Source organism: Electrophorus electricus, chromosome 3 (assembly GCF_013358815.1).
Source record: "Electrophorus electricus isolate fEleEle1 chromosome 3, fEleEle1.pri, whole genome shotgun sequence".
NCBI classification, from domain to species: Eukaryota; Metazoa; Chordata; class Actinopteri; order Gymnotiformes; family Gymnotidae; genus Electrophorus; species Electrophorus electricus.
The window spans coordinates 25,810,987-25,830,175 of NC_049537.1; the positions used below are offsets into that span (position 1 = coordinate 25,810,987).

Consider the following 19,189-nt stretch of genomic DNA (forward strand, 5'->3'; position numbering starts at 1 on the left):
ACCATGTATTTCAGTTATAGGTACCGTAAGTATATTTCATTTCATTAATGTTTCTGTCAAGTCAACTCAGTGACAATCAGTTCAATGACAGCACTCAGCTATAGTAGTTGCTAAAAGGAATGCCTAAATATTTAAGGGAAAAACTCTGTAACTTAAAATTCTGCACATGAAATGCATGCGGTAACTTGGAGAGGATTAAGAAGAATGCCAGGTCCTTCTACTTCCAAAACATTATGTATGAGTATCTTCTGATAGACAGAACCAAGAAAGTACAGTGCATTTGGGTAAATGACTGAGAGAACATCGGCTCTAGCTGCTCTGTATAACAAACCAAGTAGTTTTTATGATGAAAGCCAACAGAGGGCAGCATATTATTTTTAAATGGTAAAACTGCCTGATCTCTTTAAACTAAAATAAGAATCTCCAGGTTACTCTGACATTGTTCTTTTTACTCATTTGCAATTCATTATGACTATCACTTATTAAATATTTATTATTAAATTTTATTTCTCTGTATAGTTGCACTGACAGCAGTACCAGAAGCTTAATAATGAAACAATAATCCTCTACTGACATCAGTAAAAAAACAAACAAACATTCACATTCATTGGCTGTGTGTGGTACTGTCATTAAATTTAACTTAGGTTATGAGAGATTACATTTTCTGAAGTCACGTAACACTGAAACACTGAAAAGCCACGAGTTAATGTAAAACTTTAAGTGCTCTCAGGTCCATGATCACAGTTTAGGCAGACTGATTTTGACAAATGAAGGTCATCTTTTGACAAATGAGTAAAATGAATCCACAAAACCTAAAACATCAAGTATAATTACATTTACATTTATGGCATTGAGCTGACACTTTTATCCAAAGCGACTTACAATTGTGACTGAGTACAACTTAAGCAATTGAGGGTTAAGGGCCTTGCTCAGGGGCCCAACAGTGGCAACTTGGCAGTGGTGGGGCTTAACCCAACAACCTTCCGATTACAAGTCAAGTACCTTAAGGATTTCATTTTTCACACATTCATCACTGTGAAAGAAGCTGGTAGACTTCTAATGATTCTAATACTTCAGTTTACTTAACACGATGGAGTTTGGATCACAAAATATTAAGAAATAATATTCTTAAGAATAGTTAAATTGAGTAGACAATGCAACAAAGCATAAGAGAACAAAAGGACAGAATCAACACTGACCCTGAAAAAGGGATATCAATGCATCTCTAGTCAAAAAGATTGAAAACGATTTAGCTAATCTAGTGCACAGTATGTCTCTGGTGTGCAGCTCACCTGGTAAAATGAAGAAAGGGTTTGTGCGCTGTGGAGGAGTCTGACTTCTTTGGGGATCCTGGCTGAACATTGTAGATAGACTGAGCACCAACCCTGTCCTCATCCTCGCTGTAAGAGTCCTCCTCAAGCAGCTGATTGTCAGTGTCTGTGTGATGAATATAGGCAGAAGCAAAATCTGTCACCTTCAAATGTCGCTCTGGATAAGAGCGTCTGCTAAATGCCGTAAATGTAAATGCTTGACCCAAATGGTACACCTGGAATGTATCTAGACCCATTTTGTTAATAAAAACTACAACAGAAGAACAGAGAATCTGAACAGAGAAAATAAAGTTTAAACCAACCACACAGTACAGTATGTATAAGTACAGTAAGGCCATTTCTATTAAGACAGATGGCATGTTTCTATTAAGACAAATGCCACAATCTTAAGTTTGACAACCTATTAAAGGTTTCCCCTCTAAACAAGTGTTTATGCACTGAACTAACTGTTGCAAAGAAAAATTCCTGACTTAAAGAAATAAGTCAGTCTGCGACTTATTAGAGATGGAAAGAGCAATCCTGCAAACTGAAGTCATTAAAAAGAGCAGGAGATGCATTTCTTGCAGCAATATGACACAGGAATTAAATCACTCTGGGTAATCTACTGAAGCTCACTTGTATGACTAAGTTTGAAGAGTTGTAGATGTGCTGTGAATAGACTACAATAAGATGAAGCACCATAGTGTCTTTTCCAAATTAACGCTAAAAAATACAATGACTCATCATTTCTAAGTATCAACTGAGAATCTTTGCATATAAACTAAACCAAAAGCATTTGCAGTACATACATACAAACTGGGCATGATGATAACATTTTTCAAACTAAGAATGCTGCTTGGGAATCTGGTTCTGCTTTATCACTCCACTCAGGTATACAGATGATGCCAGGTAAGGATCTTCACTCTAAAGTGGTTGATGATTGTGGTCTATTGTCATTATATTTCTAAACACCTAAACCTCACCCACCCCCACTCCCTAAATACTGAAGGAAAAAGCTGGCCCATTGTGGCTCTGGTACCGTAGGTTTGCAGGAACTCTGCGTGGGGGAAGACTCGGAGCAGGCAGGCAAGTGTGTGGGCCAGCGAGCTTTCCAGCAGGGGGCGCAGTGTGGCGGAGAGTGCATGCCCTGCCGGGGCTAAGGCCCGCTGGGCAGCAGGAACGATGGAGCGCATGGCGCGGCCAAAGTCCTGTGGCCCGAGCACGATGGAGCCCACGTCCAGCTTGTAGCGCTGGCTGCTGCCGTAGATCTGAGGGTAGCGGCGGCGCAGAGCCGCCAGCGCTGCCTCCGTGCAAAGTGCTTTGATGTCAGCACCGCAGTAGCCTGGAACAATACTCATTATGGATGATTCTGCACTGCAGAATTACTTAGGCTAGCATCAATCATCAACTTATATGTGCATAGCCACAATACCAATATTCAGAAAGAAAAAGAGTTTATAAACAGACAAGTGATGAAGCATTACTGATCTGAGAATAATAGAGCAGAGGGCCAAACAATGCCAAAAGAAAGAAAAAAAACAAAAAGAAGGGAAAAAAAATAAATAAATAAATAAAAATAATCGGCATTCCATAGCTCCATTTGGAATTGTGAAAAAGGCTAGCCAATATGCCTCTTACCGACACATTTTTCTGCCAACTCATCCACAAAGGGTTCTGCCAACTTTGGGCTCCAGTCCCTGGTGTGGATTTCTAGAATGTGCTTTCGGGCCTGAGGAAAAGAATATACAGTGGGTGGCTAGACAGGAAAACATTTTATAAAATAAGACAATTAAGACAGTTTAAATAATTAAGCCTTATGAGAAAAGTGTTTGACCCTAAGTTTTAATTGTCGAGACACTCAACAATCTAAGTACAAGAATGCAGAAATCAGGTAATCTTCAACGTAACACTGGGCATGCACCAGTACAGCCCACTACTACTAACTGAATTAGCAACATTATATAGTTAAATGGTCCCATTAAACTGAATTCATAACATTGCTGCTAAAGTAATATGCAAAGCTTTAGGGGGAAAAAAGACTGCATGTAGGAGTCAGTTTCTGAAAAATCAGACACCTTTTTATCTGGCAGGTTGAACAGAAATTCCCGATCAAAGCGGCCGGGCCTCCTGAGTGCAGGGTCGATAGAGTCGAGTCTGTTTGTAGCACCAATGACCACTATCTCCCCTCGACTGTCCAAACCATCCATTAAAGCCAGCAATGTGGAAACTATGGAGCTTAGTGTAAGAAATAATGAAGACAAAAATGTAAATATACGGTTTTAAGGGAAAGAACAACAGTAATCCTTATAAAAGACATCCAACAGCCAAGCTTTTTAAAACTAAATATTTGGTAACAAGATCTGCAGTGACATGGATAAATTTAAATAAATTACCTGTGGATCTGATCCTGTCTGCTAGAACGAACAGGTGCAAGGCCATCAATCTCATCAAAAAAGATGATGGAGGGTCTCATGAGGTATGCCTGTAGGAAGATGCAGAGACTCGAAACATGACTAAACCACAAATGGCATTACACAGCAGTCTGGGAGAGGCAAGGCTATACTTTGTTGCTGATGCGTTTTCCCCCCCATCTTCTCCCTCAGTAGCCACTGCTATGACTCTATGGTCTGAGGTTATACTGCACACCATTGCCTTTTCTTTCCTAGTCTGCTCCATTTCCTTAATAGAATAATGACTGCAGAGCTGGGATTGGCTGTGGCAGTGGGCACATGTAAGAGGTGAGGAAGAAACAGGTTCCACCCACCCACCATTCAGACCAAAGGTTTAGTTGATGGTATTTTCCCTTTTCTGGCAGATTAGTCCCCCCCAAGCTTGTTTTAGGCATGCAGCTCATCCCTGTTGACATTGTCCATTCATATAATTTTAACCTCAATCATAGCAATCAAAAAAAAAGGAAAGAAAAATAATTTATGTTATGTTGACCTCAATGTTGTAACAATAAACTGTTCCAAAACATTGTTTCAGAACAACACTGAACAAGCCTAACTGGCCAACCTGGTCAAAGAGAAGGCGGAGCTGTCGTTCTGACTCTCCAACCCATTTGCTGAGGCAGTCAGCTCCCTTGCGCATGAAGAAGGACACCTTCCTGTCCCCTTGACTGCACTCGTTAGCCAGTGCCCGTGCCACCAATGTCTTCCCTGTCCCTGGAGGCCCATAGAACAGGCAACCCCTGCAGTAGAAGAGGCAAGGATTTATCAGAAATTCAAGAGTAATTGCAAGCTGTCGTGTAATGATAAATAAAGTGACAATATAAGATGTGTGAGGTCAGTGGGAGCAAATCAAAAGGCTCAAGACCTTGGAGGCTGGATCTTGAACTTCTCGAACACTTCTGGATAGAGAAGGGGAAAGATGACCATCTCCTTGAGAGACTTAATGTGGTCTATAAGCCCTCCCACACTGTCAAATTTCACCTGCAATGAGACGGCCTAAGATAGAGCTAATCTGAACCTTAACAGCACAGATTCAACCTATCTCCAGGTTATGCACGAGAACATTAAATGTTTAAGAGAATCCTCAATACTATAATATGGAATATGTACACATTAACTTTGGCAAACTTCTAAAGCAAACCAGAGCACAAAGACTCACAGAGGTGTCCAGATTCATGGGGTCCACATCAGCTAAACTAGCACCAACTTTCACCCGATCACGAAGCACTCCGCTGGCCAGGTCTTCAGCTCGCAAGTTCATTGGCAGACATCTATCATGCAAAAAGACACTTTATTGTACTTGAAGTGACTAGTCCAGAACCAAATCTCTCACAATGGCTAAAAAATGTGTAAATTTATCCATGTGACAGATGGCATAAGGTCACCTGTTTCGAGCACGTGTCATGCTTTTACTTTTCCTCCTCTCAAATCGTTCCTCATCTGACGAGGACGTGGTATCACTACTATGGATGGCATGCTTCTTTATTCTGGTGGGAAGTCATGAAAAAAGGATGAGTGACCAGTGAAATGTTCGAACAATGCAGGAATATTTGCTCTCAATAGCAACCATAACATTACTTTAGAAATAAAAGGAGTCAAATCAGATGTTATGGATCATTTCTTATTTACACTGAACGTTTGTTACTCAGCAACAACTAAGATTTTCCAGCTGTTACAACCGTTGGAAAATACTAAGTGAAGACTTCACAAGGTTATTACTTGTCACAGGATGTCACAGACCTAATATGGCTTCTCCTTGCAGGGGATCTGAGTGTGTCAAACAGTGTGTTCTTGCTTTGTTTCCTGTTCACTGGCTCTGTAACAAGACATGAACAGGCAGAAACAACAAATTGTTAGAAATGTACGTTTACTACACAACACTGAAAATGCAATGGCCCATGAGTACCTATGGGTGGCGCCTCATATCGCTGCACGGCTTTGCGCTGCCTGAGGTTGTAAGGTCTGTCATTCTCCTCTCCCGCTTCTTCCACTTCATCTCCTTCATCATCCTCATCATCCTCATCTCCCTCTTCATGTGATTCTGAAAAATGAATAAACAAAGGAGACAATATTGTAAGGAATGTAATGTAAGCACACACATTACATAATTACAATCATTTAATGTGTTTTGTACAAAACGTATGTATGTTAATCATGCTAGAAAGATATAAATATAATATTAAAATATTACCAATGATATGTCCATCAAGCTATAAGCTTACCCCCAGTTCCTTCTTCCTCCTCCTCCTCCTCCTCCTCCTCCTCCTCGGGGGCCTCAGATTTACTTATGACTTTATGGTGAGTCTGCATTCCAAATGTATTCCTCCTCATGGACTTCCGCCTCTTCACCCTGGAGTACATGTCCATGTTTTCCTGTCCAATGAAGATACACGAAACTTAAATACAGCTCAGGAAAGTTTCAACTTAAAAAAAAAACACATTACCAGTAGTTACTTTTACAAATAATTTCATTAGAAGTCAATGAACCAGCATAGTGTAGTTTTATTTAGCCAGTCATATGTAAAATGACATGCAACTAAGATAGAAACTGTTTCATCAGAGTGACACGGTGGCTGTAATACCGAACCAGTGCTCACCAGCTCTGTGTCTGTCCACATGCGGAGCCGCTCCACCTCTCTGTTCTGTCTTATGCTGCTGATGTTGTCCATCTCCTGCAGCACTGCCTCCGCCGTACTGGCAGCAGGGAAGAGAGCCACGTCCAACAGTCATACACAAACTCAAAAGAAATGCTGGGAAAATATCTGAACTCAGTACTTTATTCAGCGTTATGCTACTTATAACTGTAGGCAGACCCACGATGAAACTAGAGGTATAGACACCTAATATGGCAGGGATGAACTAGCTTTGCTCATCACAGTCCAAAATGCCCCTCAGTTGATTCCAACTCCAGCAGGTCTCCTTTCTCTAATACAGTCCTGCCATCTGTCTTTGGGTACCACAAGCCTGACATGTCAAGCACAAAACCAGGCTCAGGGACCTTACTCAGATAACCCTTGTGTTTTTATCACTGAGCTTTTTGCCATTTATTTTATTAATTAGCTGATCACAAAGTAAGCTCGATTTCATTTGTCTGTAGCATCTTAAAGAGCTTTGCGTAGCCAGCATTCTCACAATGACCATAAGACCGTTCCCTTTGCCTGATCAAACAATAAGATGATATATCTAAGGTGGCATACATAGCCTTATTCTAAGCAGCTGCTGATCTTGGCATACTAGCACTTTTCCTTACACAAAGTGAACAGCAAGCTCTCACTGCAGAATGATGTCAGCACTGGTCAACCTCCTTTCTTCTTTCTAACTAAAGGGTGACCTTTATTGGCAGCCACCAAAGTCATGGCTAAATACGAAGCACTTTAGTGAAGGGGGGGGGGGACAGAAGTATATATTCACACTTAATTCCAAATGCTTTGAAACCAGCTCAGTGGATGCATGCATGTTCACTATATAGCACTTTTTGGATGATAAAGTCACAACACATTCACTGGAAAATTCCAAAACACATCTTACCTGTTGACTAGCTGGTCAAACAGAAGGCTCTGATTGAGATGCTCAAACCGGCTCTTTTTCTCGCGGCAGCTCCGCTTTAGCTGAACATGGCCATTCAAGTGAGCATCATCCCCATCTGTGCCGTCATTTCCCCGCCGGGTCATTCGGCCTAGGTGTACATGATGAAAGAGTTAGTTGGCTGTCAATGGTGCACAGCATGGATGCTAAACAGTGCACGTCAGCTTCTGACAAAGGGGCAGTGGAAAGACAATTTAATAAACACAAAGTGCTACATGCAAGTTCAGGTAAATAACTATCTCTGGTTAAGAAACAAACCAGCCATGAGGACAGAGAAGGGCAAACAGCATCAAGTTACAGTCATAACTAGAGCTGGGCAAGTTTACGAATCTTCCAGTAGGTTCACTACTCAGTATGGAAAATGGACAACTCCATATCGCAATTTCAAGAACATGGGCTCAAAGGTGCAGGTGAGGGAGACCAACTGAGAAGTGGGATATGCTTAGAGAGAGTGCTGAGGGAAACCTTTTCACTAATTGCTTCTTTAGGTACAATATATTATTACAATGGAACTCCCTACAACTTACATAAAAAGGCAAACTAGTTCTGAGACTGGTTTACAGATGTCAGCAATGCAAGAAAGTGTGGCAAACCTGGATAAAATAATGCCATAAGGCACTGCATTTCAACCATTAAGGTGTTCTGGGAGCAAAGTATGATGTGTCGAACATCGCATTACATGTCAAAATCATCAGAATGTCAATTTAATTCTGTATCACCAGTAATAAAGATAACCCACATTTATGCCAATTTATCTATACAAGCCCACTAAAAAAAAAAAGAAGTGTGCCTTACTGTGTCCATTTTGTAAGTCTTCAGTGGATAACCTGGAAAAAAAATTTAAACGACAATATAAGGTTATACATTTAAAATATTTATAGAAAAATAGCAGCACTCTAACATTAAACTTGGTAATAGTTCCTTAAACTGTTCCAGTCATGTTAATTTACTGGATTAATTTACTAGACTGTGTTAGACCACCAATAACTATTCCATCAAACAATGCTTCATCCCCACTAAGGTGACTATCAGTAACCTTCATAACTTTTCAATCGTCTAATTCAGGACCGCCCAAATCTGGATCTAGTGATCTACCACCCTGCAGAGTTTAGTTCCAAGTCTGTCAGAACGCACCCCATCCAGTTAATCAAATCCTTCAATATCATCTTAATATCAGAGCTGAGTGTGTTAGATTAGATTTGGAACTAAACTCTGCAAGGTGGTGGTGGATCTCCAGGACTGGACCTTTTTTTTTTTGTATTTACCTGCAGAACACTCACTGTACATCCTGCATCAGTTGTACACTGAATAATCTAATACATAGCAAAGATATAAATAATTTCTTCAAGGTAAGGTATTCATAATCAAATAAAATTCCATTGTTGCAATACCTTGCTGAACAGAAATTACAACTTAATTTTGACATTGACACCCAGAATGTTCATAACCACATTTGAACAATAAACATGGATAATAAAATACTGACAGAACATGAAATTATAGGGCAAAGTGAGAAAAAGAGCTATGGTTCACAAACCTAGCAAGTCAAGCATATTCAGCAATTTCACTGGTCATTAAATCCTGGCAGTATTTGACCACAAAGACGACATTAATGCCCATGAACTAATCTCCTCTTTGCTGTACAGCTATAAGATTAATTGATCTTGTGCTCTGTAAAGAAACTGAATCTGCATTCCACTGCACAGAACCCCTAAGCTGTGCCCTTGTATTCCCTACACACTAATCGCATGATGTGAGTCAAGGAAACTGCAGTTGATTAAATCCCTTCCTTATGCCTTATATCATAATCACACAGAAGACAATATATATGTTTAGCATTTTTTCGTCTTGACAGCTGGGCAATTAGACAGTTCCTTTGTTTGCTATGGTACAAATGTGGTTATCAAACTACTGAATTGAACCTATGTAATGATTATTACATAGGGTTATCATTAAAAAAAAATCATCTAGTTGGTGTTAACTAAACAGTTTGCAATAGCCAATATTTACCTAAGGATAACCATCATTAGCTAACCAGGTTAATAAAGTAAATTTGTTTTCTGGCTGAGTTAGCAAATTTTCTGAACATGTTTCTCCCATACCATTGATAGTTTTCAGCAAAGCATTATGAAATATTCATATAACTCACAAATGTGAACTCTGACATATTCCCATTTATTTAATGCTCTTAGATAAATCAGCCAACCAGCAGATTCATCTCACCAGAAGACCTTGAGACACGCAATGACTGATGGAAAAACTTTTCCATCAACTTCTCATGTAGCGATAAACCATTATACACTACTCCCTACTTCCCTTCCAACCGAAAGTTTTCGCTCCCAATGGTTTAGTATTTCCCTTAAATTAGCCAAATGCCTTATATATCCTACTTTGCAGGGAACTACTAGCATTATTGGAATGTACCTTGAGTCTCTAATAACTAATTCTTAGACATCATGTAGGTCTAGGTACAAGAATTAGGCTTCATTTTCCAAAATGCCTTTTACATCAAGGGCATTACAAGGTGACTTGCTAGAGGCATCTATTGATTGAAAACAGAACTACAGCTATTCATGCTCAAACTAAAAATTATTTTTAATTTGAGCATTATTTGTTAAGGGAATTGAACCCAGACGTGTAAAAATAAATAAATAAATAAAGTTAGATTCACAAGAAACTAGAAATCACAAATGTATCTGGTTCAGTTTAAGATAAATGTTGATCTAAAGAGTTTAAGGTAATCTTGATCTCAAGTTGAGCCCCACATTAGCTCGCACATCCATACATTCAGTCCAAGAATGCTGGCTTGGAAGAGCTCACCTGGTGCAGTGTTTGGAGATGTTCCATGCGACTCTCTGCCCTTTGCTCTGGGGACTGGGTGAAGTGTCACTAGAGCTAGGGGGCGTCTGTCTGCGTGTCCGCTTAGACGGAGGAGATAAGTGAGGGCTACCACAGCTGACATCACTGCTGGGGTCCTTCTAAAGGATGTTAATGAACAAATGACAGAATTTGCATCTTACTAAAAATAAAAATAAAAATAGCACTCTGGCATTTGTAATTTTCAAAGAGTACCCCCCCCCCCCACCAAAGAAAAGTGATATTTTGAAGCAACATCGTGACATAAAAGAATATATTACAGTTAAGTCATGAGATGACTTAGTCTTTGACTTTTAGTTATCATTGTAACCAGGGAAATGGATAAAGACTGGAAGACCTGCTAATCAGCAGCCAGATCCATCACACTCCACTGATCATACAAGTAGCAACCTCGTGTGATCTCACATACTTTTCTTTTCTCAGCTTTTATTTCCTATCTATCTGTTGCAATAGTTCCTGACTCTTTCCAAAGATTCTGCACAGCATGAACATATGCAAGGTCAGATATGCAAAATGTCCCCAAGACCTTCATGCCACTGCTTGTAAATTACAGTACACCCCTTTTAACAATCTGAGTGAGAGGCAAACACATAGTAGCATAGGCACTGCTCTTCATTTTGTATGTATTTTTGAAGAGTTGAAACAACACAATATAGTAGTTTTCCAACATGATCTAATTTGCATAAATAATTTACAACAATGGTTAAAATTGTTCTGTACTTATGCAGTTAATTCTACCAGAGTCTCTGCTGCACTCTATAAACCATATATAACTGTCCAAAACTAACTATCTTCCGTCTTTTATCTTCTAAGATGAACAATTGCCCCAGTTGTCTCTAATGCTAACGCAAGCGCAACCATGAGGGTGAATTTCTGCTTGTCTACCCGTCAGACCGAGCTGTGTGACCACCATGAACCCTTCAGCTGTACCTGACTGGCTCTGAAGACTATGCCTGAGTGTCAGTGAACAGCCCATCACCAGCTCCACTGGTTCTCCTGCTAGACTATGTTAGGATGTTGTCACCAAATAATCTGAATAAATCTCTCAAATACTTTTGTGCCTTCTGAGCCTTGGTTCCTCTAAGATCTTTTTCCTCATGCTCCCATGGAATTCTTACTTGCCAATGTCACCTTAGATTACTCATTAAGGGCCTGAACCCTGATTGTCTCTACAAATTATTACAGTAATCCTTTGTGGCAATGTGTTGTAAAAAGTGCTACACAAAGTATCTGAAATCTGAACTGAAGTAAATATTTTGTGACTCAAATTATTTGATTTTTGATTGATTAGCTTGTTCGTTGTGGGGGAGCATAGTTATTGTTATTTTACTTCCCTTCTTCAGTATTGCAAAGCATTAACAAAATATTTGACATTTGAGATATCTGATGCATTTTCAGTATCAGCTTTAATGCCATTGTGGAACACACTTTTAAAAACAAAAGGTCCTTTAACAAACATAAAGCTGAAGTGGAAAAGAAACATTTCGATGACTTTCTACAGCTAACCTAACAAAAAATAAGCGCTTCTTTCAACGACACCGACGTGGGAAAATCGTTCTAGATAGCTAAACACCACAGACAACAAACACATGCTAGTTAGTTAGTCCGCGTGGTTCCAAATTCACACAAGTAACGTAGCTTCACTGACGAAAGTGCAACAAAGCGGCTCTTGGTGACTTCACAACTCTGTCAACAGTGCTAGCTAGCCTGCTAATGTCTTTGCCAAAGCTCAAGTTTACTACCAAACTGGAGTTCACTTCCTAAATAAAGAACATCGTCCGTTTTGAGCCACAAGAGGTCTGCTTCAACTGTGCCTTTACTTCCACCATTTTATTTATTTTTTTGCATGAAATTCTGTTAGTGCAAGTGGTTAGGAAGGATAATGAACAACGCAAACTGAACAGCCCCCGGGGAAATGGTCTTTTGTGTTTATATCTCCGTGCTGTCAGTTGCTTGAACAGATGACAATCCTCAACTTGCTAGCCGACTAGCTAGCACAGCAAGCTAACGTTAGGTCCTTTCCAGCTGGGCAAGCACAACACCAACACAAAGAGAACTTGGGGGCTCCAATAAACTATTACTCTGAGCAAGCTTGGCTAGCCACTGTATTCCCGTTGTTACAAACGAAAAGCGGCCAGCAATGACAACGTATGTCGGTGTCATTCACAAATCACCCATTTTCCTTATCGGCGAGTGTCACTCATTGTCGGTATTCATGAACAAAAGGAGGTAGCTACCTAGCCTATCTTAGCTAGCTATCAATGAGGGACATCAATCTTAAGGCCAGACTCGGTAGCTAAGCTAAAATAAGCTAAGCTAAGCTATCTGTAAGCTAACAGGCTAGCCAGCCGGGTACTAAGGAAAAGAACCCGGCTAGCTAACAGGCTAGCCAGCCGGGTACTAAGGAAAAGGACCCGGCTCTTACATGGTTATGCTCGTCCAAGTTTGGATTATTCCTAAGAGACGACCTCGTCCGACCAGAGATGAAAGGACTGCATTGCTTGAGATGGGAGTTCTTTCTTGTATTCACCATGATTCTCTGGCGTCTTGAATCTTCTTAGCTCTGTCAATTCCCTTTTATGTCTCAGCTAGAGTGCCGAGGAGCCATTCCTCTCTCTCGCTCTCTCCCTCTACTGTCGGTAGACGAAACTAACTGGCAATCTACTTCCGCCTAAGAATTACTACCGTAACATTGCTGCCACAATTTCTCTAAATTATTTCACAAACATCCCTTACAGCTTTGTTGGCATTATTGCAAAGTCAAATAACGACAGTCTCTATTAGCTTTAGTCTATAATTAGCCTATTAGGAAATTATATTAATCAATGTTGTTAAATATCTAATTTTTAATTTAGTAGGCTGCAATGTGTAATACTTTTACCGGCAAGCTTCGTGTCCATGCAGTAAGTGTTTTGTTTTATTTGTTTGTTTGTTTGTTTGTTTGTTTGTTTGTTTGTTTTTACAAACTCAAGTCTATATATGTTTAATAATTTAAGCCAACCTGTAAACTATTAGTTCATTTAAAATATTCATTCAGTCATTTAAGAACCTTTTATTTCTCTATGAAAGTGATCATACTCCTTCCCACAAATTCACTTAAGACAAAAGCATGTCTTGAATATTCAACGTGTAGGATGTGATGCAATGCAATCAAAAGTGGTTGTACAAAACAGTCTATACATGTGTAACCCATCTGGTGTACCCAATTCAGATTTACAAATGAGATGGAGCACTTGCTGTATTAAATAACAACTTGCCATCAGCAGCTGTGACTGAACCATGGACTCAGAGCTTTGCGCTGTTACCAAGGAAGAAAACCGGCTCTTGATGTGTTGTACGCGGTCTTTGGGGGAATACGCATTCTGTCTTGGCTATACAAACGAATACTTTATTTCTTCCGTCATTTCTGTCTTGACACAACTGCTTAGTTGAGGGTAAGCTCTAATGTGTAGTATTGTAGTTTATTCCTTCCTGTAAGAGGGAGAGAAAGAGAGGGAGAGAGTGCGTGCGTGCGTGTGCGCGCGCGCCAGCCACCATCTGTTGGTCTTTTTGCATGGTGCAGCAGCTGCTATATTTCTTTTAAAATTTACCGATTTTATAGCTTCTGATATTTGGCTGTTTTGACAGTCCTGCCTATAAAATGCAATTGTATTCTATGCATTAAGCCATTTAAAGTGGGTTAATTGATAGTGCGTTTATTCTACAACAGCGACATGAAACTGTGAGCCTACACCTGGAACGTATTTCTTTTTCTGTTAATATGTATTATATCCAATATATGCTGCGCAAGGCATGAAATGTGCAGTAGTGAAAATGACATTAACAATTTTACATGCAGTACTGCAACAAATATTACGTCAGCTGGAGGCAGCCGCCAACGTTTTCGTCACAGAAATGGCTGTCTCCTTGTGTGTGGAATAGTGCGGTGCTGAAGAAACTTTCACCCCAAGTACCATCTGTATGACCATCACGGAGGCTCAGACTGGTAACGGTTCAGAGTTGTTTTAACAAAATCAATATGTGGGAATTTGAATATTGTATATTGTCCGTGTTTGAACGTCCGTTTAGCAGAATTACGCATTACGCTGCGCCTGCGTGGTTCACGCGCTCTCCATATGTAATTTTGTCGCACTGTTTGCAGCATATTAGGGATTTGGCTTTTTTAAAATTATTATTCGACCCAACCTTCATATTGAAGCGTGTAGTCTAAGTTTTTAATATTGCAGTGGAGCCTCATGCACTGACTTCACAGGCTCATTTTTATTGCCATGAAAGAAGACAGCTCATGTGTACACTGGCCAGTCCCTTTCATCCGATTTTTGCTTTTGTCAAATCATTACCCCTGAGTGATTGTTCAAGTTGAACTAACTAAGCGTTATTTTTTATCACCACGGACGTCATTTTATAATCGAGGCCAACAGACATCTGGTTTAGGCATTCTGGTCTCTTAAAGGTACAGGTTAGGAGCTGTAGCTTACCTTTAGTACTGAACAGTCATGTGAAAAGAATAAGACCGATTTTGTCATGGCATTGCCTATAAGCAACCTTACTGCACTGTGGAATGTCAATATACATCAAGCTCAGGCTATGTGACTAAACCATAAACCACAAATGTTATGTAGTGTGTTATTTTGTTAAGAAATGCAATATGCTGTTGCATTCCCTTGCAAAACAAATGTAGGTCTTATAAACATTGTTTTTGCATTTCAAGATGGAAAATAGAAGACGTGATGAAAGATACTGATTTTAGAAAAAGAGACAACGATGGCCAATGGTGAGCGTTTTATCCCATAACTGTCACTATTTCGAGTTTTTGATCAGGAAGCCATAAAGTTCTATCCATCCTTGGATGGATGGTTTGGCATCCTTGATGGCCATGATATGAGTGGAAGACTGAATTGTTAAAATTGTGTATGTTTCTCTAAGATATACTTTATTTTCTCCCATTCATTACTATTACAATATAATGAGCTCTTAGGTGTGATGGTGTTCAGAATGATGATGAGGAGGAGGAGGAGACCCCCATGAGGCCAAGTTTCTCTGTGGAGGACCTCCTAGATGAGGTGGAGAAGATCAGCAGTGTCTCCACGAGTGGCAAGAAGGTTACTTAATATAAAATCCCCAGGATGATTTGTCAGCATGTTCACCAAATGTAACATTGCTTCATGAACATAGATCAGCACTGATTTCAGCTATTCCTCTATTAATTCATCTGTTGCAGTGAACGCGAAGAGAATATGATGTGGGCATATTCTTTGCGTTTGTGCCCTGTTTTTGATTTGTTTGGGGGGTTTATTTTGCTCAAATGCGGTCCATAATACAGGTGGAGATGGTGGTGAGGTTGTGGAAAGACGGATTCACTGTGAATGATGAGGATTTACGCAGCTACTCCTTAGATGAGAACCAAGAGTTCCTTGAGGCAATTAAACGAGGGTAAGATGTGATGTGTGAAGGATATTAATAGAGGGTGTATTCTATGATTAAAAACTTTGTTATGGACTTACGAGTCCAGCTGGTTTAGAACTTCCAGCCTCTCCTCCATTGATCTTAGTAAGAACATCTGTTTTTAGGGAACTGCCATTGGAGCTGGAGGGGAGGGCAGAAGATGAGGAGCTAGAGGTCAATGTGGAAGATATGAAGGATGAAATGTATGTTCCCAAGAAGAAGACTTTTCTCCCTTTTACTGGCAGAGGCTATAGATTAGGCAGGTAAAAGTGACAGTTCAGTTGACTGTGAAAGTATGAATGTGAATTCTTTTATCATTATGTATGAATGTGAATTTTTTGTGTTGTGTTCTAATGGCAAGAGTCAAATAAAACAATGTTGTCATTGTAAAGTCCAAGCTTTGAAAGCCAACTTTTGTGCAAAGTTATTTCCTCAATTTCTAGGTACTTTAGTCCAGCTTTTATGTAGTATTTTAGAGAAATTATGTATCTTATCACCTTTAACAATTTCTTACAACTAAATTTCAAAATGTTTAAAGTTTTAACCATCTTATATAAAGAAGAGAAAGTGACTACAACAAATTCTTACACTATCAGTAGGTGGCCTCATGCATCTTTTATCTCGCTAAGACCTTTTTCACAAAATGTCCTGTTTTACCACTCTGACAAAGTGGAAGCGTCATCGAATTTAACTGAAGCTTTGAGTCGTGGATTTAGTCCTGGCAATCACTGGTTTTGAAAATAGCAGCAGAATAGTAAAACGCAGTAAATACTGAGACCCCAGCACACTCTAAAGCATACCATAGCTTTGCCTCTGAGAAATATTAATGCTGTATTGATTCCCTCTCACTCAGCGTGACGCCACGGGTTTTGGCGAGGTCTCGATCAATACATGAGGACTGTGCTGGCCCTCCGTTGCCTGCAGTAGAGCTCGATGAAGACCTACCCGTAACATCCCTACAAATCTGGCTCACAGATGGCCGGCGGCTGGTGCAGAGATTTAACCTTTCTCATCGGTGGGTTGGATGCAGTTCACACAGATTGGGGGCAGTGTGTTGCCAGACCCGAGTCAACTTATGCAGGTGCAATACTGTGGTTGTGCCACTTGGAAATTCTACATGCAAAAGCTCTTACATAACTTCCGTGCAGTTACATAAAGAAAGCTCAGGTGTGTCTCGAATTGGAACAGCTTAGGGGAGATTCAAAGAGTGGTATCATAGCATGTAAGGAGTTGACTGGCAGTTTCTGACTTTAAAGGGCCATTCCAGTGTTTTTCAATTTATCTGTAGCAATAGGTCAATTGCCATAGATAATAACATGTCCCATTTTCCTGTTCTTATAAAAGAAAAACATTCCTTGAAACATTTATAATGGAGGTATTATATGGTAGTGGTTGAATTCCATCAGCTAAAGTTCAAATTGCATAGTTAGTAATATCATGCATGTTCAAAACTACAACATTTCCAATCTGAATGACAGTAGTAATGCAATAACCAGAGCAATAACCTCTTCTTTCTGGAGTAGTCCTACCTCTTTAAGAATAAATTATACAGATTTGTGTCTTAATATACAAATACCTTTGAAGGCACCCTAGAAAAATATGTTTTACCTAAAGGATTTTGGCAGCCACAACAACTGTCCCTAGGCTTCTGTTGTTATTGTTCAACAGGTTTTTCACTGTTTTCTAAAACAAGAAAAATGTCAAAATTGTTTGTCAATGGGAATGAACCATACAGTTGAATATTCCTCTGCCATGCTTGCTGTGTTGGAGAGTTAAACAGTATTGCACCTCCATATTGTTCCATTCCAGTATCAGTGATGTCCAAGATTTTGTGGAGAAGGCCCAGAGGACAAGTTCACCGTTCATCTTAACTACATCTCTGCCTTGTCGGGAGCTAAAAGACAGTGGTGTGAGTCTGGAGGAGGCGGACCTGATAAACGCTGTCATCGTCCAGCGGCCACTGAACACACAGGCACCCTTTGGTCACTCCTGACTGACGCTAAGGGTACACAGGCACCAATTTGGTCACTCCTGACCAAGGCTAAAAAAAAAAGAACCTCCAAAACATATAAACTATTAGTATTTGAAAGTGAAACTGCTTAAAAGTCTATACATCTACCCTCATCAGTCCAGTTTGTAAATATCATTATAACTCTACTGTGACACTCATTGAAAAAAGACACTGATATAATCCCATCAGAATTCCCACCAGTCAACTTAATTTTTTATTATTATAAAAGAGTGCAATAATGAAGAATTATTGGTCATTTGTAAATGTTCCATACAGCATGAACACAACAAATGTTATGGACTATGTAAGTACAGTTCTTATTGATGATGGTCAGTTTCATTTTCTTTCTGGTGTCTTCTGATGCAACGCAGCACACACAAGCCACGTCTTTAATATCAGTGTTGTATAAATATTCTGGAAATGATCTGACTGAATAAAGATAAACCCTGAGTACACATTTCTGTGTTTAGAATAGGCCTGATTACATTGTGTCTTACCACTGCATTAAGTTTATTGTTTGTGTGTGTGTGTGGGGGGGGGGGGGGGCATCGAATGATAATGAGCGAGATTGTTTTGCTGATTTGTGTTATGAGCATTGAGGCAGAATTTATTTAACATATATGCACCTTGCCTAAGCAAGAAGTTCTTTTGTACAGACCTCTGCTTGCAATAAATTTACTAAATGATAAACCCCTGCCTGTGTTCTATAATCCACTGTTTTAAAGTGGGTAGAGGTTTCATCCTTTTGTAACCTAGTTTACTTGCGCCCGATACTTGCTTTAAGCTTGAATGGCTTTAGAACATTTTCCTCCCTCTACTTATAATAATGCCCCATTAAGTTACTGGTTCATGTTCAATATTTAAAAAGGAAAGATAGATGACCTGTCATTGAACATGTGAAGAGTTCAGTGGATGGCTTCCTACTTAATAGCCTTTACCTGACTAATCGTGTTTCCATGCAGACATGTATATTCATTACAGAGAATTAATGGAATTTTACTTTTCAAACCACATTGAAAATATGATACACATTCTGTGTATCATGCTTTTCATGGCTGGTTAGTTATTCTGTAGATCTGTACACATAATGCAGAGCATATGGCTAATTTCCTGGTCCACAAGGAAGTCAAGCAATATATTTTTTTTCTTAAGTAAAAACTATTTGGAATTCTGCCATCTCAAAACTGTCATTTGTGGTTTTGTCTTAATCAGCCATAAACTAGTATTCTGCCTTGGCATTGCCCTTGTTTGTACAATCTGCACTAAATGTATGTTACAGTTATATCCATGTTCATATTTCTTTGACTATATTTAAATTGCAGCCGATTTCTTTTTGTTAAAAGACACATCAGCTTACAGGAAATTACACAACCTACAGCTTGGTGTTTTGATACTTTTTCATTGCTTAAAACCATCATCTTTATGTATCAGAGTAATTGAATTATCTGTCCAAAAGGTATTTTATAACGCAGCTAGAACAGCTGCGATATGCGAACTTTATGTTCCATGTC

General features: G+C 39.5%; 2 protein-coding genes across 5 annotated transcripts in view; one reads left to right on the forward strand and one right to left on the reverse strand.

The window, feature by feature from the left end:
• atad2b (ATPase family AAA domain containing 2B) overlaps positions 1-12,836 on the reverse strand; it is a 61,365-nt gene extending 48,529 nt beyond the window's left edge. The window contains exons 1-17 of the mRNA XM_026997788.2: positions 12,648-12,836; positions 10,166-10,323; positions 8,141-8,172; positions 7,289-7,436; positions 6,358-6,454; positions 5,983-6,133; positions 5,667-5,801; positions 5,501-5,576; positions 5,146-5,247; positions 4,920-5,031; positions 4,626-4,741; positions 4,326-4,500; positions 3,704-3,792; positions 3,386-3,545; positions 2,949-3,039; positions 2,350-2,652; positions 1,293-1,437 (exon numbers count right to left, since the gene is read on the reverse strand). Coding sequence (XP_026853589.2) covers positions 1,293-1,437; positions 2,350-2,652; positions 2,949-3,039; positions 3,386-3,545; positions 3,704-3,792; positions 4,326-4,500; positions 4,626-4,741; positions 4,920-5,031; positions 5,146-5,247; positions 5,501-5,576; positions 5,667-5,801; positions 5,983-6,133; positions 6,358-6,454; positions 7,289-7,436; positions 8,141-8,172; positions 10,166-10,323; positions 12,648-12,755 — 2,198 coding nt within the window. The 5' untranslated portion in view covers positions 12,756-12,836. The remainder of the gene's footprint in view (positions 1-1,292; positions 1,438-2,349; positions 2,653-2,948; positions 3,040-3,385; positions 3,546-3,703; positions 3,793-4,325; positions 4,501-4,625; positions 4,742-4,919; positions 5,032-5,145; positions 5,248-5,500; positions 5,577-5,666; positions 5,802-5,982; positions 6,134-6,357; positions 6,455-7,288; positions 7,437-8,140; positions 8,173-10,165; positions 10,324-12,647) is intronic.
• Positions 12,837-13,554: 718 nt separating this feature from the next.
• ubxn2a (UBX domain protein 2A) lies at positions 13,555-18,133 on the forward strand. 4 transcript variants are annotated; one of them, XM_026996340.2, is made up of 8 exons: positions 13,555-13,656; positions 14,061-14,207; positions 14,934-14,996; positions 15,194-15,324; positions 15,546-15,655; positions 15,793-15,930; positions 16,521-16,682; positions 17,477-18,133. In XM_026996340.2, exons 3-8 carry the CDS (start codon positions 14,987-14,989, stop codon positions 17,658-17,660), a joined length of 735 nt encoding a protein of 244 aa, XP_026852141.1. In that variant the 5' UTR covers positions 13,555-13,656; positions 14,061-14,207; positions 14,934-14,986; the 3' UTR covers positions 17,661-18,133. The 4 variants fall into 4 exon arrangements, with proteins under 4 accessions (XP_026852141.1, XP_026852003.1, XP_026852207.1 ...); XM_026996202.2 differs by having other exon boundaries at positions 13,556-13,656; positions 15,201-15,324; XM_026996406.2 differs by having other exon boundaries at positions 13,556-13,656; positions 15,201-15,324; positions 15,793-15,870.
• The last annotated feature ends 1,056 nt before the right edge of the window (positions 18,134-19,189 follow it).